The sequence below is a fragment of the Ictidomys tridecemlineatus genome, chromosome X (assembly GCF_052094955.1).
Source record: "Ictidomys tridecemlineatus isolate mIctTri1 chromosome X, mIctTri1.hap1, whole genome shotgun sequence".
NCBI lineage: Eukaryota > Metazoa > Chordata > Mammalia > Rodentia > Sciuridae > Ictidomys > Ictidomys tridecemlineatus.
In genome coordinates, this window is record NC_135493.1 from 21,637,543 (window position 1) to 21,660,644 (window position 23,102).

The following is a 23,102-nucleotide window of genomic DNA, read 5'->3' on the forward strand; positions in this document are numbered from 1 at the left end:
AGGTAAGGGAAGCGATTGCAGGCTCAGTAGTGTGCAGTCTGCTGCTTAGATGAAGAATCTTTGGGAAAGAGATTAAAATGCTACACCATGAGGAGCCAGAATGGTTTTGTGAATTGAAGCAGAACATCCCAGGATTAGAGAGAGGATATCCTGGGAGCTCACAGTGGGAAAGGAGTCTGCAATACAAGTACTGGGAAGGTAATGGGAGTCCACGCAACCAGCAGCGATGACTATCTAAATGGTTCTCAAGTTTGGCACCTCAGTAGCTTGAGTCAGCATCTCAGCCAGATAGAGTAGAAGAAAGGGACCCATGATTTTAAGCCTAAGAAGCTATGCCATGCCAGTAGAGTGCCTACTTGTGGCTAGTCTTTAGTTCTTTGAGGCTGCTTTCCAGGCTTCCATTCTTTTGTGTAATGCAAAAGAATTTTATTTGTTTTATCTGTGTTTCCCCCCCAGCTTCTTAGTGGATTCCTTTTTGAAAAATCAAGTCTGCTTTTGTTGAGCTAAGGAGAAATTGATTTGTGTGCATGTGAGCTAGAACTACCTCGGGTTGGGATGAGGGTGGGAATAGTGGAAAGAAAGCAGAGATGAGGTGAGTTGGCATGGCTGCAGTTCTGGGGAGACCAGAGGGTAGAACTGGGATTAGTTAAGAGTAAGACAGTGAGGAGGAGTTATTAGTGCTGTCCCCACCCCCCCATCTTGTCATTCTTCTATATTTCCCCTTTCCATTTACATATGGAGAAACTTGTCTCTTAACATCTCACAGCAGGTCAGCAACAAGGATAGCTCTTTTCTGCCCCATCACTGGGCCTAGGGCCCAGATTCAAGCTGTCATGTTGTGACCTCTGTATTTAGCATGTTTCTCCAGATAGAAGAGTGCATTCTTTAGTTAATGTGTATGTTTATATTAGCAACTATTTGTCAGTTTACATTCAGCCCTGTACTGGGTATGCTGTGTGTGTGTGTGTGTGTGGGGGGGGAGAATTCATGTGACTCCTTTTCCTCATAGCGCCTCTTGGGGAGAGTGAACCATGAACTCTGTTTCCCAGGTGCCCTCATGTAAAGCATATGCAAGGGAATATTAAGGTGGCATGGTGGCACTTGTATCATCCCCTAATGAATAGCAGTCCCCATCCTTTTAAGACTTGTGACACACTGTTATTGTTTGATTTTACAGCACCTACCCCACTCTGCAGAAAAAGGAAAAATGTTCCATATGGTAGATATTTTTAAAATCAAAGTGAATTGAAAAATATTCTGTTTTTAGAATGATACTGCATGGCAAGGGCACAACGAGACAGGGACTCTCATATGCTGCGGAAGGACAGCATGAAAATTCATAAATCTGTCTGGGAAGCAGTTTGTCAATAAGTAACACAGGCTTTAAGAGTTTATACTCTTTGACCTGGTAATTAAGGGTTTGCTAAAGGTTTAGCTAGAAGAAATAATCAAATATTTTAAACAAATCACCTTAGAAGCACTTTTAGTGTATCGTTTTTCTTTTTAATATGAATATAGCTATTTTAATGCTAGAAACTTCATATGTTATTGCTCAGACATCTACATGCCTTTATGCTTTAGAAATTAATTTTTTTTAAAATTTTTAAATATTTATTTATTTTTAGTATTTGGCGGACACAACATCTTTGTTGGTATGTGGTGCTGAGGATCGAACCTGGGCCGCACGCATGCCAGGCGAGCGCGCTACCGCTTGAGCCACATCCCCAGCCCAGAAATTAATTTTAACACATGAATATATTCTTGGGGAAGGAAGAAGGGGACTAGGATTGAGTGATCAAAGAAAATTGAAGCTTTTATCTACAACGTTCTATGTTTTTGCCTGCAGTATCATTTAAATAGTAAAAACTCAGAGACAAATGCCTAACAATATGAAATTGGTAAATAAATCATAGTATATGCATATCATGGACTATTGTTAATAATGCTGTTTTAGAAAAAATTAACAACCCTGGGTAAGTGCTCCCAGTTTAATGTTAAGTAAGTAATTCATAGTACAAGATTGCATTTATATGATCTCAAATTGTTAAAAGTCATGAATGTTTATTTATCTGTTAAGAGAAGAAGATATGCCAAAAGGTGTGACTATTTCTGAGTTGAGAGACTGTCAGTAATTTTTATTTTTCCTTATATATATTTTTTTCAAAAACATATATTATTCTTATTTTACTAATTATTTTTTCTATTACCTATCTTTTTATGCATGTATTTTATTTTTGTAAGACAGTGTCTTTTTTGTAAGATAGTGTCTTAATCCTATAGATTTTTAGAATTTTGCAATATACTATATTTTCTTGTGCTACCATTCATCTACATTGTTTTAATTGGCTGCATAATGTACCATTCTGTGCATTTATTTATTTATTTAATCTACTTTCTTTTTTTTTTTTTAAAGATAGAGTGAGGGGGGGAGGGAGAGAGAGAGAGAGAGAGAGAGAGAGAGAGAGAGAGAGAGAGAGAGAATTTTTTAATATTTATTTTTTAGTTCTCGGTGGACACAACATCTTTGTTTGTATATGGTGCTGAGGATCGAACCCGGGCCGCACGCATGCCAGGCGAGCGCGCTACCGCTTGAGCCACATCCCCAGCCCCTAACCTACTTTCTATTAGGACACTGATGTTACTTAGTTTCTCACTATCAAAAAGGACTCAGAAAAATCTTTTTTTTTTTTTTTTTTTTTGTATCAGGGATTGAACCCAGGGGCACTTTACCACTGAACCACATACCCAGTCCTTTTTATTTTAAATTTTGAGATAGGGTCTTGCTAAGCTGCTTAGAGCCTTGCTGAGTTGCTGAGGCAAGCCTCAAACTTGTGAGCCTCCTGTCTCAACCTCCTGAGTTGCCAGAATTACAGGTGTGTGCCATCATGCCTGGCAAATCTTGTATGAACATCTTTTGCATTTGTCTTTGTAATTTTGACAAGCTCCTTGTAGTGGAATTGCTAGGTCAAAGATTATACATATTTAAAATTTGGTAGCTGCTTCTATGTTGCTCAATGGTAAGGTATGAAAATGACTTTTTCCCACTTTTGCCTATGTTAGGTATTTTTATTATTTTTGATATTTGTTAATATTACAGGTGGAAATGTTATCTTTGTGTTTTGATTTTTATTTATCTGATTATTAGTGAAGTTGGATGTTTTTGTATATTTTTTCATTTCCTTCCATGAATGTTTTTCTTTGTAATCAAACACACAAACAACAACAACAACAACAATAAAACTTGAGGAAATTCTTTTTTCACAAGTACATAACAAAATTTCATGGTGCTCAGTGAAGTTTGGTGGAGGGGGACACTGTGTGATGTTGAAATTCTGTCTAGAAATGGTCACCTGGAGAAGGTAGTAGACCTAGGGAACTTCTGATGATCCTCACTGTTTTTGGAGGGATGGTAAGATTTTGGTGCTTACGTAATGGCTAGTAGTAAAACTGTCTTTACTGATTTACAGAAGCTACCAATGGTGCAGTGCCCCAGGGCCAGCGACCACCCCCTCGTATCAAGAATTTTCAGATAAACAACCAGATTGTAAAACTGAAATACTGTTATACATGTAAGATCTTCCGGCCTCCTCGGGCCTCCCATTGCAGCATTTGTGACAACTGTGTGGGTGAGTAAAATGAACAGGATATTGCCTGGGGGGAAAACTGAATTGGATCAGGGGGTCAGGGTGATCACCAGTTCTTGGGAAAAGGCAGTGGAGGGCTGGGTTAATGGCTCAGTGTTAGAGCGCTTGCCTAGCATGTGTGAGGCCCTGAGATTGATTCTCAGAACCACATACCAATAAATAAATAAAATTTAAAAATTCATCAACAATTAATAAAAATATTTTTTAAAAAAAGTCAAAGGAGGTCAGAAGATAGATTTAGCTGGGAAACAAGGTAGATTTAGATAGGAAAGAAGCTACTGCACAATGGTAAATCGATTATACCCGTGTAGACCAAATCATAATTTAAAATCCTCTAGTCTAAAATGGAAACAATCGAAGAAAACCTCAAACTCTTTGGTAAATAGGAAAATAAGCTTTACCTGTTTCTGAAATCTAGATTTCCTCCACTGGATCCAGGTCATGTGGGGCCCTCCTTACATAGAGGGAGGAGCATCCTTGTCCACTGGAGGGCAGTATTGAGGAAGGGAGGCCTATGTCACAGTAGTATTCCCAAGAAGAAAGGTGGTAGCATTTATATAGTTCCTACTATGCACTAGGTACTGTACTTATAATACCCCCACCCCAAAGTTGGTATTATCCCCATTTAACAGATGAGGAAATAGTGAAGTACCTTTGTATAAGCTCATGTGATTAGTATGAGATGAAGCTGGAATAGATATTAAAAAAAGCCCTCATTTTTCTCTCTGTTTCTGCTGTAGTGCGGCCAGTGTAGGTGTACGTGATTCACCTATGCTTCCATCCATATGTATGTAGCTTCCTTGTAAACACTGCCTACTATGTGGTAAACCCTGGGAAGGATCAGAAACAAGCAATGTGCTAATAGATAGGCACATGTGTAACATTGCTTATATTATTATTATTATTGGGCATAATTCCAACATTCTACATGCCATGCAGCATGTCCATGGTCCTTGCTTTCTTCTGACTAGCCAAATTCATTAGCCAAAGTGTGGAGAAATGTATCTTGCTTTATTTGGTGGAAATCTATATATAGGATAGGATTCTATAAATCAAAACTCATTTTTTTATTTTTTTGGTACCAGGTATTGAACTCAGAGACATTAAACCACTGAGCCACATACCCAGCCCATTTTATTTTTTTTAAATTTTTGAGGCAGGAATTTTTGAGGCAGGGTCTCACTGAATTGCTTTAGGACCTCGCTAACTTGCTGAGGCTGGCTTTGAGCTCATGATATTCTTGCTTTATTCTCCTGAGGTGCTGGGATTACAGGCATGCACCACCATGTCTGGCTTTAATACATATTTTATTTTATTTATTTTTAAAAATATTTATTTTAAAGTTTTAGATGGATACAATATGTTTATTTTACATTTAGGTGGTGCTGAGGATCGAACCCAGCGCCCCACACATGCTAGGCAAGCACGTTACCGCTTGAGCCACCTCCCCAGCCCAGTAATGCAGTATTTATTACACAGTAAATCCCTTTAAAAATAATTTATTAATTTTAATTAGGTATATATGACAGCAGAATGCATTTTGATTCACTGTACACAATTGCAGCACAACTTTTCATTTCAGTGATTGCACACGATGTAGCATCCCATCATACGTGCAGTCATACATGTACCTAGGGTAATGATGTCCTTCTCATTCCACAGTCTTTCCTGCCCCCATGCACCCTCCCCACCCTCCCTCCCCTTAGACCAATCATAGTTTTTCCATTTTCCCCATGCCTCCCCCACATGGTAAATTCTTACAGGTTCTAGAATCTGTTTCTGGGCTTTTCCTATTCCACTGAGCTATGCCACACTATTTTAAGTATACTATAATTTTATATGTTTAATAAATGAAGATCAAGAAAAACTACACTACTAATTTTTCAAAATTTCCTTTAATATTTTCAACTATTTATTCTTCCTGAACTTAGGAGGCCCACCTGTTAAGGTTTTTAATTGGAAAAGCAATGTCTCAGCTCTTAACTGGCAGAGTGAGAGAGATCACTTATCCACTTAGAGCCCTAGTTTCTTCATCTGTAAAATGGGAACAGGAGTGTTCTTTTAACTTCCCATGTGATTATGGGGATCAAATGCAGTGACTGTGAAAATATTTTGAAAAAGTAAAGGCTGAAAATACATGTTTTTCACAATTGAAGGCAATGACTAGAGTCTTTGAATTAGGTGAACGGTGGGGTTGCTTTTGTTCTGGAGGCTTTGGTATTGGACTCTGTCTTTTTCCCACAGAGCGATTTGACCATCACTGCCCCTGGGTGGGGAACTGTGTTGGAAAGAGGAACTACCGTTACTTCTACCTCTTCATCCTTTCTCTCTCCCTCCTCACAATTTATGTCTTCGCCTTCAACATCGTCTATGTGGCCCTCAGTGAGTATGCAGGGCAGTTACTGGAGTGGGGGTGGGGAGGGAGAAGAGGTGAAGACAGCTTTGGGGGGTGGTTGGGTTTCTGGTGGGACTTTTGCCATTATGAAGCACCTCAGGTCTGATTAGAAATGAGCACTACTGTTTGCCCTGGAGTCAGGCTGCTGAATTCAGCGCACATCAATAATTATTTACCAAGTGTTTCAGCCTTCTCTCTGACCCTGTGTTGAAGACCAGGGCCATAATTACTGGTCTATATCCAGAGTACTGGACATTTCGGGAGTGATCTCAAAGTTTGGGGACGTATTTTGGCTCACTGCATCCTTTTTCCCCCTTGTGCTAGGCAGCAGAATGGATTCTACCCAAGAAATGTCTTTTAGTAACTTGGGTTTCACTTTGGAGATAGAAAATACACACCCACATCATATACACACACCAACAATCTAAGGGCAAGTGGGATGTGGAGTTAAGGGAGTAAACTTGATCAAAACAACTTTTTGGAAAGATAGGAGCTTTGAGATGGATTTTGCACAAGGGAGGGACCCTGATAGGTGAGGAGAGAGGATTTTTCTTTTTTAAAAAAATTTTTTTAGTTGCCAATGGACCTTTATGTTGGTGTTGAGGATCGAACCTGGTGCCTCATACATGCTGGGCAAGTGCTCTGTCACTGAGCCACCACCCCAGCCCGAGAGAGGATTTTTCTTGACTATTTCTGGTTTCTTTTATCTGTTAATATCTCCATACATGTCCATATTTGGGGGCTGGGAAAAGGGATGAAGCCTGATGGTTGGCTTCTGCCCAACTTTAGTCTGTGTCTGGCCCTGCATTGGAAATGTGAACTCCTCAGTCAAAAGAGTGCCAGCTTGGAAAGGAGACTCTTCACCCTTGCTTGAGTGTGAGCCACTCTTTTGCCAATGTGGAACATGGGATATGGAGGGAAGGAAATGAGTGGACACTAGGATACTTTGTCAGAATACTAAAGTCTCTAATTTTTCTGTCTACTCCTCCTCCCAATTTCACAGAATCCCTGAAAATTGGCTTCTTGGAGACGCTGAAAGAAACTCCTGGAACATATCCTCCCCTGGCAGTATGTCCCTGCGAAACCTTCTTAAACTACTTTCCAGCATGTCGTCTCCTGTCAGTTCTCCTACCATCTAGTTTTCAGACATTAGAGAGTGCCAAAGCCTAATTTTTTTTAAAATAGTGTAGTCTTAGTGGTAGCAACCAGAATGGAATATGGCCAGGGCTCAAAGGGAGGTCTTTCCCTTATCCCCTTGCCATCTGCCTCTTTCCCAACTCCTTTTCCCAGACATGACCTCTTTCCTTTAGTGGGTTGTACTTGCCTCAATATCTTATTGTAATTGCCTCAATATCTTACTGGAAGTCCCATCTTCCTGTTGTAATCAAAACTTCTTTTGTACAGTAACTATGTTTCTGAAAAGGAGATGTAGATTTCTATAAATCACATGTTGTTTCTTTCCCATTAATGTTTCACTTAAAAAGCTTATATTTTGATGAGATTTGCACTACCAGCGATGGCCAATATTGTTTTTTTTTTTTTAAAGAGAGAGTGAGAGAGGAGAGAGAGAGAGAGAGAGAGAGAGAGAGAGAGAGAGAGAATTTTTAATATTTACTTTTTTTTAGTTCTCGGTGGACACAACATCTTTGTTGGTATGTGGTGCTGAGGATCGAACCCGGGCCGCACGCATGCCAGGCGAGCGCGCTACCGCTTGAGCCACATCCCCAGCCCCGGCCAATATTGTTTAGCCTTGGCCCTCTCCAAAGAGTGAAAGACAAAAAAAACAGGCAAACACTTAAATACACTAGTGATGGTAGAGATTTGTTCAGTAGGGAATGAAGGGAAATCTTTTACCTTATAGAATTCATCTGGATATTTGGCTTTTTGTGACATTTGTTCTAAGAGGTAAAGATGGTGTGACTGGTACCATAAATATGACCTGGGATATCAACTTCCCTGGTGTGACTTCTTCAACATTCCTTAACCTAACATCACTGTTCTAGAAGTCCTCATTTGCTTCTTCACACTCTGGTCCGTCGTGGGACTGACTGGATTTCACACTTTCCTCGTGGCTCTCAATCAGACAACCAATGAAGACGTGAGTCAATTTTTTTTTTCTCCTCATCAGATATTCTCATTCTCCCAAAAGCCTATTCTCATTTTACTTGCTAGAGAACCAGTCTCTAGGGCCTAGAAGATTGAGGTGAGCGGAAATCTGGTGTAGAAGATCCTTAAATCAGATATGTGGAAGGCAGACTGCTTTCTTTGGCGCTGAATGCCTGTAGGGCATTAGGAAGAAGAGGTCAAAGAGTTGGGTGGGTGTAAGGTCTTTAACTATTCATAGGTCCTTAAAAGTTAGCCAGATGCCTCTGGATTTGGAGTGGAAAGGGGCAATACCACTGAATAAATTCTTGCTTTAAAAAAGGTGCCAGTTAGTCCACATTCATTGTAGAAAATCAGAAAATACAGATGAGCAGAAAGGAGAAAATGAATCCCTGTAATTTTACCTTCTGTCATTTTCCTAATGTCATGATTTATAGTCTTCCAAACTTGTCTGGACTTATTCTCATGTTTGTTTATGCATACATTATGTATTTTTCAATAAAATAATTTATCTGCTTTTTTCCTCTTTTATGAACATTTTCATGTCTCTATACAGTGTATTTCTTTTTTATTGTGATAAAATATACTCAAGATATGCCATCTTCACCATTTAAAAAATTTTTTTTAGTTGTAGATGGACATAATACCTTTATTTATTTTTATGTGGCACTGAGGATCAAACCCAGTGCCTTCCAAATTTGAGGTGAGTGCTCAACCACTGAACTACAACCCCAGCCCCATCTTCACCATTTTTAAATGTACAGTTCAGGGGCATTGAGTATATTCACATCCTTGTACAACTGCTGCCTCCATCCACCTCTTGAACTTTCTCATCATACCATGCCACATGTATTTCTTCAGCATAGTTTTTAATGAAAGCCTTGGCTTTTATTTTGTAGATCAAAGGATCATGGACAGGGAAGAATCGTGTCCAGAATCCCTACAGCCATGGCAACATTGTGAAGAACTGCTGTGAAGTCCTGTGTGGCCCCTTGCCTCCCAGGTACTCGAGACTAAAATGTCCTGAGATTCTTGGGATGAGCAATGTAACCTTATTCTGTTACCTGGTCCAGTGCATTCTTCTGCATGTGAACTCTCAGTGTCAAATAGGTCTGGTGCCATATCTACATGGAACATAGACCATGGGCTGGCTATTTTGAAGAGATCATATTTTATTGTCATTTCATTTGTTTGTTCCTTATTTATTATGGCATTCACTGGTTTGTGAAAAAAAAAAAACAAATGAATGGGAGATAGCAGGTGTGTTCTTGGATCAGGCTAAATTGCCAAAGGACAGATTTATATTTCCTATATACACAATGGGGTTCAGTGGCCTGGGTGGGTGGAGGAGAGAATGCCAAGTCCTTGATTAACTCTCGTCTCCTTCAGTGTGCTGGATCGAAGGGGTATTTTGCCACTGGAGGAAAGTGGAAGTCGACCTCCCAGTACTCAAGAGACCAATAGCAGCCTCTTGCCACAGAGCCCAGTAAGTGTTCCTGATTTATGGTTGAGTCTGTGATAGAAAGCATGTAGACTAACTTTATAGCTTAGAGATACAATTAGGCAATTTCATATCCGTATCTCTCCAGCAACCCTGTCTCTGCTTCTGCTTGACATTGCCTCTAGCTCTTTGTGCCCTTGAGGAAGATTAAGGTTTATTCATTTCTTTGACATATATTGAGCAACTAATGTGTGCCAGCTACTATGCTAGGTACTGGGGACACACCAGTAAACAAGGCAAATTATGTCCCTACTTTCAAGGAGCTCATTGTCTGTGGGGGCCAAGGGATAACAAAAAAGGTCATTGCTCAATGTTGTGAAACATACCTTAATGAAGGAAGCATAAAATGTTACAGAAGCAAAGGTGGGGTCAGGGGGCTATGTTAGAGTTGGTGATGTGCTTACCTTGGTAGGAGGGCACTTCATTGCTGGAATATGTAGATGTGGAAAGTGTCCCAGCAGTCCTGCTCAGTATATATTTCATAAAATATCCTAAAAAGTTATTATTTGAACTTTGTTTTTAATGTTTTATTAGTGCATTATAGTTATACAGTGGTGGGGCTCATTGTAACGTATTCATATATGCACATAACATAATTTGCTCCAATACATTCTCAGGTACTTCACTTTTCCCTCCCTTCTTCCTTCCTCCTGTTCCCTTTTTTTCCACTCTTCTGGTCTTCCTTCCATTTATTTATGTAATGTTTATATATATTTAAGAGCTTTATTGAGATATGATTGACCTACCATATAATCTCTATTTAAAATGTACAGTTCCCTGGTATTATATAATCAGAGTTGTGTGATCCTTGAAACAATTAATTTAAAAGCATTTTATTAAACTACCTGTCAAAAAACTTTGTATTATTAGCTGCCACTCTCTCTTTCCTCCCGACTCCTTTAGCCCCCTCCCAAGACAGCCACTGAAATCTACTTTCTTTTGCTTTAGATTTACCTATTCTGTACATTTTGCATAATTGGAATTCCACAATATATGGTACTTTGTGACTGGATTCTTTTACTTAATGCAGTATTTTTAAGATTCACTCATATTGCAGCAGAAAGCAGTACTTCATTCCTTTATATAGCTTAATAATATTTCATTATTTAGCTGTACCATATTTTATTTGTCCATTCATTAGTTGATGTACTTTTGGGCTGTTTCTACCATTTGTTTATTGTAAGTAATGCTGTTGTGAACATTTGTACAATTTTATACAATATTTTTGTATGAATGCAAACTTTCATTTCTTTTGATGGGGAATGAAATTACTGGTGAATATAGTAATTCTGTGTTTAACCTTTTGAGAAATTGCTGCATTGTTTTCCAAAGTGGGTATGCCATTTTACATCCCCACTAGCAGTGTATAAGTATTTCAGTTTTTCTATATCCTTGGTAACCTTTATTATCTGACGTTTGGATTTTAGTCATCTTAGTGGGTGTGGAGAGGTATCTCATTGTGGTTTTCATTTGTGTTTCCATAATGACTAATGATGTTGTGTGTCTTTCCATTGTAGGTATTGGCTATTTGTATATCTTTGGAGAAGAGTCTATTTTTAAGCTTTGTCCATTTTTAAAATTGAATTATTTGTGGTTTTTTTTATTGCGTTATAAGAGTTCTTTATATGATCTGTATACAAGTCCCTTTGAGATATATGATTTGCAAATATCTCCCATTCTGTGGGTTGTCTTTTCACTTGCTTGATGATGTGTCACCTTTAAAGCACAAAAGTTTTAACTTTTGATATAGTCCAGTTTATCTTTTCTGTTGTTGTTGCTTGTGTTTTTGGTGACATATCTAAGAAACCTTCGCCTAATCCAAGGTCATGAAGATTTATGCCTGATTTCCTGTAAGAGTTTTATAGTTTTTGGCTCTTAGCATTTTAGCTCTTTGATCCATTTTGAGTTAATTTTTATATATGGTGTGAGGTAGGGGTCTGCATTCTTTCTTTTGCCTATGGATATTCAGTTATCTTTGTATCAGTTGTTGGAAAGACTATTCTTTTTTCTATAGACTTATCGTTACCCTTGTTGAAAAGCATTTAACTTTAAATGTTAGAGTTTGTTTCTGAACTTTCAATTCTATTCTGTTGATCAATATGTCTTTTCTTATGCCTAAACCACACTGTCTTGGTTACTCTAGCATTGTAGTATGTTTTGAGATTAGGAAATATGAGTCCTTCAACTATATTATTCTTTTTCATGATGGCTTTGACTATTCTAGGTCCTTTGAATTTCCATATGAGTCATAGGATCAGCTTATCAATTTCTGCAAAGAAGTCAGTTGACATTTTAATAGGGATTGCATTGAATCTATAGGTCAATTTGGGGAATATTGCCATCTTAACAAGATTAAGTTTTCTGAGTTACTAACATGAGTTATCTTTTTGTTTGTTTAGGTTTTTTATTTCTTTCAATAATATTTCATAGTTTTCAGAGTTGAAAACTTATTCTTTTTTATATATATTTTTAGTTGTCAATAGACCTTTATTTTATTTACTTATATGTGGCACTGAGAATCAAACCCAGGGCCTCACACGTGCTAGGCAAGCACTGTACCACTGAGTCACAACTGCAGCCCCGAACACTTATTTTTTTTAAGATTTTTATTTTATTCTTTATTTTAATAATACTGGGGATTAAATAAAGGGGAACTATACTACTGAGCTACATCCCCAGTCCTTTTAATTATTTCTTTAAAATTTTCAGATAGAGCCTTCCTAAATTGTTGAGGCTAGCCTTGAAGTTATGATCTTCTTGCCTCAGCCTCCCTAGTTGCTGAGATTACAGGCTTATGCCACCATATTTGGCTAAATTTTACACTTCTTTTGCTACATTTGTTTATAAGTATTTTATTCCTTTTGATGTTACTATAAATTAAATTGTTTTCCTAATTTTCTTCCTGGAATTTTTCATTGGGAGTATATTGGGAGTACACAAATTGATCTTTGTATATTATTATTGTATCCTGAAATCTTGCTGAAATTATTTATTAGTTCTAATAGATTTCTAGTCAATTTAGACTTTATTTTAAAATAGCATCCTATTTTAATTTGAATAGATTTTGTAAAGTAAGTCATTGTTCTCTACTTTGTCTTTCATTTTAATGTACAGCATACTGATATTTATGTATTAGTGTCATCATTTTGAATATCATTTTTCTGATGAGTGTGGTCCCAAACCATAGCAATTTAAGTTGGTGACTTTCAGTTGAATGTGGGTGAAATGTAGTATTTTAGAATAATTAGGGGACATTTTTAAACCATATGTGATCATCTGAAACCCCACCTTCTTTGATTTGGAGTCAGTATTCTAGTGAGTTCTGTGTAAGGGCAGAAACAGGGTTGAGAACCATTGGGTCAGCACTTTTTGGTCAAGTACATTATAACGTTCTGTTGTGAAAGGGGCCATCTAATTATTTGTGGTCCTTATCATTATTATTATCACAAATATTAATGGAAGCATCTGTCCACAATAGCCAGTTGAGGAGAGAACTTAAGTAAGCTTCAGTTGAATCTGCTGAAAATGTGTAGCCTGTTCTTGGGCTGAGTTTAGTGATGGTGGCTGCATATCTGTAGCATCAGTGTGGTGGAGAGCTTTTGAGGAAGAGATCAGGGTCTGGATTATCTGCATTTGGATTTTGAGAGAGAGCCTTGTGTTGAATCTGATATCTTTTCCCTTTCAGGCCCCAACAGAACACCTGAACTCCAATGAGATGCCGGAGGACAACAGCACTCCGGAAGAGATGCCACCTCCAGAGCCCCCAGAGCCACCACAGGATGCAACTGAAGCTGAGAAGTAGCCTATCTGTGGAAGAGACTTTTGTTTGTGTTTAATTAGGGCTATGAGAGATTTCAGGGGAGAAGATATACCCGAGACAGAGAGCAAGTAAGCTGTCCCTTTTACTGTTTTCCTTTGGTCTTTAGATACCCAATTGCACACTGGCATTTTCTTGCTGCAAGCTTTTTTTTTTTTTTTATTTCTGGACTCAAGGCAGTGGCAGAAGATGTCAGTCACCTCTGGCAACTGGACAAATGGGTCTTTTGGACCTTGGCACTTATTTCCCATGGCCCTAGCCATGGGGTCTCCTTGGACTCCTCTCCCCACCAGATCCCAGCTCTCCTGCTTGGGGTCATTGGTCTCATTATGGGGCTAACGATTCTTGAGACTGGCTCAAGTCCTCAAGCTGCTGCATGTCCTGAGTCCAGAAGCAGACACAGAAACCTCTGGCCAGGGAATCCTAACTGGGTTCTTCTCCTTCAGAATTGATAAGGATGAAGAGTGAGGTTGGAGGATTCTCCTGGCTACAAAGTGCCAGCATTGCCAGCCAATCCTTTTAGGAATGGGGCAGGTACCTTCCTCTTGTATTTATTCATGTAGCTTTTCTCCTTTGTCCCCCATCCACTCTCTAACACCCATGTCCCACTCTTTCCCCATTAGATATATGTAAGTAGTTTTAGTAGAGCTAACAATTTACATTTCTCGTAGATTCTCCAGGAACTTTTAATACCTGTGCTATTCTCAATAAGAATTGACAAGATGCCAATGGCATAGCCCCTCACACTCTCTGCCTCATCTCTCCTCCTTTCTCATTAGCCCATTTAAATTTTTTTTTCTTTTTACTCTTGCTCCCAATAGGAGCAGGAACAGCAGTAATAAAAGTCTACACTTTGGTGATTCCTTTTCCTCAGAGGAAACCCAAGTGCTCACTTAAACACTACCCCCTCAGATTCCCTGTGTGAGGCCTACAGAGGCCCTGAATGCACAAATGGGGAAATCAAGGCACAGAGAGGCTCTCCTCTCCTCTCCTCTCCCTCTATGTCCCCTTAAAAAAAAAAGAAAAAAAAAAGGAAAAAGAAAAAAAAAAGAGAAAAAAAAAAGGCTAACCAGTACTTCCATTAAGCCTTGGCTGAGTGAGGGAAAGCCCAGAACTGCTGCCCTCCCGGGTAACCCACTCCAAGGCCTCAGCCCACCTTGGGCAATGGTAACCACACCAGGGGCTTCCTCCAAGCCCCACTCTTCCAGCACTTCCACTGGCAGAGTCCCAGAGCCACTTCACCCTGGGGGTGGGCTGTGGCCCCCAGTAAGCTCTGCTCAGGACCTGCACTATTTCAGGGAAGAAGATTTATGTATTATATGTGGCTATATTTCCTAAAGCACCTGTGTTTTTCTCTTTCTAAGCCAGGGTCCTGTCTGGATGATTTATGGGGATGGGGGGAGTGTAAACCAGAACTTTTAATCTATTTGAAGGCGATTAAACTGTGTCTAATGCAAACTGCCTGCCTCTTCCTTCCCCTTCCATTTCAAGAACCACCATGGGGATGTGAATGTGTTTGTGTGTTGGGTGGGGGGTGGGGGTTGGAAGGGTTGCTTGTTACTACCCATACTTCCATTTTCCAGGGTACCCTTGGGTTGGAGAGATAGCTCCCAAACTCAAACTCTCCATTGATCTCTACTACCTTCTGGGCCGAAGTTTATCTCACTCTGGACTATGACAAAAGGACTTCTAAGCAATATACAGTGTGAACAAGATTAGGATGGTTGAGAAATTATCCTTAAGAGAAAAAGTTCTTCATTAGGATATTGTTTGCAAGCATATGGGCACTATTTATTGCAAATGAGTCTTGGTTATTAAAACAGGCTCACCAGGGCCTTCCCTTGGAAATATTTCATTTTAGTGGTCTTTTACAAGTGATGGTATATATTTTTTTTCAAATAGTCTGTAATCAAGACTCCTTACTGATTTCTAGCTCACTCTTCCCAGTTAATCGGAATTAGTGAAATTTGGCTGCTCCCAGATTTTTCTCTGTGTCTCCCTATTTTCCTTGTAGCAAGATTTGAATTTAGCATGAGAGAGAGATGGGAGAGAGATTAATTCATATCCCTCTCCTATTTGCTTCTATTTTACCATTCTTTTTCTGGCTCTCTCAATTTTATTTTTTTCAGTTAGGTTTTAGTTATTTCAAAATAAGGCCAAGCTTGGAGAGTTTGGAAATTATCATTTTTTTTCCAGTCAAGCTGTCATTCATGTGAACTCTTTCTAGTCAGTACTCAGCCCATCCTGTCTCAGCCTGTCTCCTCTCTTGGGCCAGGATGGATCTCTCTCCTCCCTCAACTTACCTCAGCCACTTTCCTGCTGACCCTTAGGTCACTCAGAGAAGTTTTTCTTTCTGATGTGAAGGGTCAAGTGGAAATGTCTTATCTGTAGTGTGAAATGATTTTTAAAAATGTTTCTGTTTTTTCATATGCCCAGCTCACTTTCTTTTCCTTTATAAATCTATATTTAAGACCTTGGCCTCAAGATCTTTCCCATTTATACCATGCACCAGCCAAGACTGTCCCTAGTCTGAGCTCTGATCAGAGGAGAGATTGAAGGATTGATCTTACCCTGGAGAAAGGGGCCTTATATTATTTGATCTTTTCGATGGTTGACACTCTCTCCAACTCCCCCTTTCCTTCCCATTCCTCATGCTTCCTATGCACCCTACTTCCCCAGGCCAGGAGGGTTGGCACTGATCCAAAAACCTCTGGGGGTGGGGTGGAACTTATGTCCATTTGACTCTGGAGCCCTCCTGGCCCTGGCTGAGATCATCATCTCCCCGTTCACATTTTTCCCCAGGAGTGGGGTTGGGTTAGAGGTGGGTTCTAATTCTATAGCAGCTAGATTCCATTCTTCCCATCCTGACCATCCTGCCTTTACTCCTAATACCCCTTTCCTACTGACCAAATCTCTTTACTTTGTTGGGGAAAAGAAGTATTTTGTTTTTAAATCTATTTTCTAACTTAAATGCAATTTAATATGTAAATCTCTGCACTTTTGTGTGAGCCTACAAATGTGTATGTGTTGGGGGTTTTTCACTCTCTGGTATTTCTTAATAAAGAAATCTTTCTTTTGGGGGGAAGCCAATTAATGAAGGAGACTTGAATGGTCTTAGAAATACAGGGCTGTCTGTTTCTTTGTGCTTTTGCCTCATTTCTTTACTTGTGTCTAGTGTGAGTGATCGGGACCCTCTCCCCCACTTTTTGACCCCCTTCCTTTGAGAGGGCCCTCAACTTAGTGGGCCAGAGAGGAACCTGGCCTGTGTCTGATACCCCTCTGGGACCACTTGGATTGGTTCAAGTGGTAACCTAGCAACTGAGATCCCCCACTCCCCATGTTCTGGCCCTGTTAGTCCTTTTCTTCCAGCTCAGTTCATTTTATACTCCTGAGGCTGAGGCCAGCCTAGGGAAAATCACTCAGGGATCACAGTAAGTGGTTTTTAAAAAGTGATAATTTGTTCTCATGACTTGGTACTACTAAAGGAAAGTCTTATTCTCAATAATTCAAAAGGCATTTGTGTCACTTTTGAGAATACATTCTAGGAACTTCTTGCTGTTGTTAGGTGACAGGTTTTAGAAATAGTCTCAAAGGCTCAAACTTTGAATATCATTAGTTTTAAAGGATGCGAGCCCAACTCAGAGAGAGAGCGTATTTGACTCTTTGTGGGTTTCTTGTTTTGGATAAATATGAAAGGGGAATGGGAGATATAAATCTGCATCTGTAAAACTTTCAAATGTCCTACAAAGCATATAGGTGGAAAAAACTGGAATGACTACCTGAGCTTAATTATTTCACAAATAAACACAAAATTCATATATATAAGAATTTCCAGGAATGCAAACTTATAAATTGGGGGAAGATGGTATTTTACTTTGTTCAAAACTTTACTATGAGTTATTCATGACTTTCAAAAACCATGCCACTATAAGTAGTGCCATTCATGGGTATTTAAGTTGCCAGCACAGCCTATCTGAATGATCCTACATTTCTAGCACCTGTGTTCAACAGGGATTCTACAGATAGATGGGAGAATTTCACACTTTATTGTATGTTTTAGTGTAGTCTTGCCTAGGTATTTATATATTAAAATACATATAATCTTACTATAAATTACTTTCTTAGTACAGTCAACCCTGTATATCTGTGGGTTCTACATCCATAGATTAAATTAACTAACCTTGGATGGAAAATATTCAAACATTTTTTTTCATATCATTAGTCCCTAAACAATACAACAATGATTTGTGTAGCATTTACATTGTATTAGGTAACAGAAGTAATCTAGCTATGATTTAAAGCATACCAGGAGTATGTGGATAATTAATTCCTATACAAATACTATTCCATATGCCAGCATCTATAGATTTTGGTATTCTTGGGATGTGGAAGGAACAATGGGGCCAATTGTCCTAACTATACATTACATTGGTATTTTTTAAATTATAAGTATAATCAGATTATATTAACAATGAAGTTCATTTTGGGCTGGGGTAAAAGGTGCTTTAAAATACTATTAACTAGCAAGGAAGCATTGGACTGCTAGGATTGAGAACCATTGGACCAGATTATCTTTTTTTTTTTTAAGTGGTGCTGGAAATCAAACCCAGGGCATGGTGCATGCTAGGCAAGCAATCTACCAGTGACTTATGCTGCCAGCCCTCAGAGATTCCTTTCTCACTCAAAATATTTATAAAGACCAAGCAGAAAATAAATGAACATGTCTCTCACCTCACACCTTTAATATGCTTTAAAAATTTTTAAAGTAATATATGCTCATTGTTGAACATTGGAAAAGTACAGGAAAAGTAAGAATATATTTTTTAAAAATCATCTATAAACTTATCACCAAGATATAGTAATCACTGTTATGCTTTGGTTGTTTCTTTCTAGTCTTTTTGGCATGTAATCATTTAAACATAACTGGAATTCAACTATAAAATATAGTTTTATAAATCTGCTTTTTTTGCTTAGTATTTTCCATATCATTATTTGAAAATATTTCTTAATGACTCCACAAAACAGTCATAACCTTCCCCCTGGAATCTGATATTAAGGAGTTTCCAGTTTTTCATTATTATAAGTAATATTGTGAGAACTTCCTTAGATGTGGACATATCTGTGATTATTTCCTTAGGATAGATTACTAGAAGTGGAATTATTGTGTCAAAGAGAATGCTATTTTAAATAAATAAAAATGCTATTTTAATGCTCTTGGTAAATATGGTCAAATTGCTTTACAGAAAGGCTGTCGCAGTTTGTTCTGCCTGCAGTGTATCAGAGAACCTGCTTCAGTCCATCTCATGCAAATATTTGGTACAGTAATTTGATAGCTGTAAACATATCTTAGTGCCATGTAGTTTATATATCTTTGATTAATCATGAAATTACACATTTTCTGCCCCTCTTCTCTGCCCTATATTACAATTTTTATTTCTTCTATGAATTGTCTGTCCAAGACCTTTGAATATTTTTCTTCTGATATTAGGTGGTTTTTAATCCATTAATAAATTAGAACTTAGAGCTCACATTCCACCATGGGCCAGGAAATGAGGGGACCCTTAATTTAGAAGTGGTTTTACAACTTTATAACATGGAGTGGAATCATCTTCTTCACATTCCATTCCCCTTTGCTTTCTTTAAACCCTCATTTTCTACCGTCTTTTCAGCCAGTTATTGCCTATCTCTTTGGCTATATATCTACAGCTATTTGGCTGTTGTAACTTGGCTGAAAGAATTAGAGTTTTGTGTCCAAATAAGAGACATGATGGTTATTTGTCATAAAATATAGGTTATGTTGAACAACAAAGCTGAAGGGAATGTATCAATCATATAATCCATATAGCTCATTTGTGCTCACATGTCTGTGTTCTTTCCAAATTAAGTACAATGACTTATCCAAGGTCACATAAAGAATTACTGGTACAGCCAAGACCAAAATGAAGATGCACTTACTTCCAGTTTAGAGAGCTCTCCAGTATTACCCATTGCCCCTCTTCCAAGCAGGTATAGACAAAGGAAGGAGTTTGAATAACTGCAAATGTCATTTTTCATCTTAATGGAAGGATCCTTTTCTTTATTTCATATTCAATAAATACTTGTTGAATGTTGACCATGTGCTAGTATTAACTTTAGGAGAAATTGCATTGCTGACCATGCTATCTTGTAAGTAAGTTGAGGAACGACAATGATTTTAGGATTGTTTGCCATTTTAGATTAATATATCTGTTGATGTCCATTTTAGGCATGCAGAAGGCTGACTATATATAGTAGGGCTGACATGGGGGTGGTTGTTGGGTTTTTGTTTTAAATGTAAATCTCTTTCCAGAACCCTGCACTTGTATTGAACTGATGGTGGGATTTCTTTAGCACAGAAAGTCAGGAAGTTGCTTTGCCAGGTTCCCACAGTCAAGTTGGCTGTCCCTTTGTGAGGGCCATTGCCCTGGGCTCTTTTTAACTTTCTGACGCTATCCCAGGCAGGTCCCAGAGGCAATGGTATACAAATGCTATATTGGTCACTGTGAAGTTATAGGAAAAGGTGAAGCCTACATATCAAGTACTATAGAATTCCATTTATTTAGGTCCTTCCTGGAGGAGGAGTCTTGGCTGGGACTAGAGGGGAGGCAGTTCCTTCCCACTTGATTGTGTTGTTGGCTGAATAATATGTAAGGTGGCCACTGTTGTGTGAGAAGCAAAGGGAGCTTCTATTGTGAAGGAAGGAGGGCTGGGAGAGCCCTTCTTTTCCCAGCTGGGAAACCTCATACTTCATCCTGAATTTCCTGACTTGGAAGGGGGAAGGTGTTGGGCCCTTTTGGGACTATGAGGGTCAGTGTGGGTTTTTTTCCCCCTGACAAACAACAGTCGTTAGCTTTTGTTTTAATGCCTTTGGTCACCGATAGCCCAACTGTAGCCTCCACTTCTGTGAGAAGCCTGAGTAGGAAGCTCCATGAGTGAGAAGTTGGATGGCCACAGGCAGGGGCTGGAGCCTCAGTGCCATGTATCAGATCACATAGCCATGGCAGTGGGGGTATAAGGAGAGGGAAGGGGTGGAAGGAGAGGGAATGCGTGGAGGGAACCTGCCTGGGATGGTCTATGGTAATGTTATGGGAGGGGAGCGAGTTTGGCTGGGATACTCCAAGCTGCTTTCCCTGATGGGAAGGAGGGGGTGAAAATGGCTCTCACTCTGAACTGGGGATGAGCCGGTTGAATCCTAATTCTTCTTGAATCGAGCCTGTTTCCTCTTCCTTCTAGCAGAAAGAAGTCCAAGGGGAGTTGCCTAATGGGAGTCTAATGCCCATCCTACTAGGAACTGGGTAGAGCCAGGGCTGTCCCAGGTCTTTAGGTCAGCTTTCTCTCCATCACTAGCCTCTCTGAGCACCAGAGGTGGCACTCTCTATCAGCCCTTCAACAATTCCCACACCATCTAGGGGCTTGGATATTGGTTTGTCTTTGGGCTATGTCAGGTCCTAATGTCAGTCAGTATGCAGACAAGCACATATTGAGACCACCTGTGTGCCCAGCATTGAGCACAGTAGCCTGGAGGTTACAGAAAGGTCAAATAGCAGCTGCTTATTGCCACTGTATGCTAGAAACTTAATATACACTATCTCATTTATTTCTCTAACAACCCCAAGAGGTAGATATTGTTAGATCACAGTAGTTTACAGAAAAGAAATGTGTATGCATGTAACCTAGCCTGAAGTCATGTGATTAGTAAGTGGTGGAGCCAGAATTTGAAAACATTTCAACTCCAAAGCCTTTGTTCTTGGTCACTGTACTAACTAGTGATCAGAAGTGAGATGTTTTGAAGGGAGTGAAATGGAGGGTGGTGCAAATTGAAGTATAAGACATTGCCATTCATTGGGAATTTGTGCTGGACACTGTGCTAAGTATAGGCGTTAGTAATTCTTCATAATATCTCTGGGGACCAGTACTATTATCCCCTTTTAATTGATGTGGAAATTGAGATTTAAGGAGTTCAGTGACTTGTCCAAGGTGACTCAGCTAGAGGTGTTACAGTGAGGACTTGAACTCAGATTGTCCTGAGCTCCTGAATGCTATGCCTCACCTGCCCTAGAGGAGATTCTACTCACTAGAAGAAGAGTTTCAGGCTGATCTGTAGCCCTGCTCAGCAGTGCCTTTCTTGCCCCTGAGGTTCTGGCCTGGTGCCTGCATTTCCTTGAAGCCCCTCCTCACCTGCCCCTCTCAAACTCCTGTGAGCACTGGAGCCCTTGTATTGCTAACTACCTGAAGCCTGTAATTACCCTCTAGGCCAAATTGAGCCCTATAGCTAGAGACATCCTCCTACTTCCCAACCCCCTCCCTAGGACTTGGGAGGAGTTCAAAACACCATTTTCTCAGGCATTTCTCTTTTCCTAATATTTTACTTTCCTCAGTTTAGATAGACATTACCCACATATTTTTTTCCAGTGGTGTTGGGGACCAAATCCAGGGCCTTGTGCATGCTAGGCAAGTACTTTACTACCGAGTATACCCCTAGCCCTACTCAGGAGTTTTAAAAGGTCAAAGAATCTTCTCTAATAGGTGCCCTTTGAGGTGTATGGATTTTAAAGCACTTGGGCATTATTAAATCCTACTTCCCCATCTTTCCAGAATCCCTTGCTACAACCGTAGATTAGAGACCAGAGGTTTTGGCCCTATTTGTTTGTTAGCTTTAGTTTTTCAAAGATTGTTCCGTTTTTTCTGAACTGGGGATAGATAACAAAAGTAACAGATATTTTTGAATCAGATATTGTTTCATCCTAATGAAACATGAATGTAGAAAGTGAACACTTCTAGCTCTCACTGCCAAAGTCCTACCTACTCCCCTCAAAACACCACCACCTGGGGCTGGGGATGTGGCTCAAGTGGTAGTGCACTCGCCTGGCATGCGTGCAGACTGGGTTTGATCCTCAGCACTACATACAAACAAAGATGTTGTGTCTGCTGAAAACTAAAAAATAAATATTAAAAAAATTCTCTCTCTTAAAAAAAAAAACACCACCACCTATAACCATTTGGTGTGCATCTTTCCACTGTATTCTCCATGTACATTTTCCTTTTCTTGGATAGAAACAGAATCACCCTATAAAAATGCCTAAGTACTTGCTTTTCCTCTTGATATTATATGAACTTCTTTTATAACAAAATGTTTGTACATTATTTATATAATTTTAAAATTTAAGAGTAAAAATATCATGAAGACTTGTCCCCATCATTAGTTTTCCACAATATTGTGTTTAATGGTTGCCTCGTATTCCCGTGCACCATAATGTATCTACCTAATTCACCATTTATGTTGTTTCCAATTTCCTACTGTTACAGAGAGAGCTGTCATTAACATCTCTGTCCATATATCTTTGTAAACTTGTGTGGCTCTTGCTAACAGACAAATCTTGGAAGGGAAAAGGCTGTCAAAGGGTCAAATTGCCTTGAGAAGTGCCCACAGATTTTGAAAAGCTCATTGGATAAGGTCTTTCAGAAGCCATGTAGTATAGGGGTTAAGATTATGGGCTCTGGGGCTGAGGTTGTGGCTCAGCAGTAGAGCATTTGCCTAGCATGTGCAGGGCCCTGGGTTCGATCCTCAGCACTACATAAAAATAAATGAACAAAATAAAGGTATTTGTCCATCTACAACTAAAA

At 39.3% G+C, this 23,102-nt stretch overlaps 1 protein-coding gene across 2 annotated transcripts in view; it reads left to right on the forward strand.

Annotated features, from left to right (window-relative positions):
- Positions 1–14,918, forward strand: part of Zdhhc9 (zDHHC palmitoyltransferase 9) — a 29,728-nt gene extending 14,810 nt beyond the window's left edge. For both annotated transcript variants that reach the window (XM_078034293.1, XM_078034294.1), the window contains exons 4-10: positions 3,468–3,626; positions 5,889–6,026; positions 7,043–7,089; positions 8,033–8,137; positions 9,042–9,145; positions 9,532–9,628; positions 13,329–14,918. In XM_078034293.1, coding sequence (XP_077890419.1) covers positions 3,468–3,626; positions 5,889–6,026; positions 7,043–7,089; positions 8,033–8,137; positions 9,042–9,145; positions 9,532–9,628; positions 13,329–13,445 — 767 coding nt within the window. In that variant the 3' untranslated portion in view covers positions 13,446–14,918. The remainder of the gene's footprint in view (positions 1–3,467; positions 3,627–5,888; positions 6,027–7,042; positions 7,090–8,032; positions 8,138–9,041; positions 9,146–9,531; positions 9,629–13,328) is intronic.
- Positions 14,919–23,102: the final 8,184 nt, after the last annotated feature.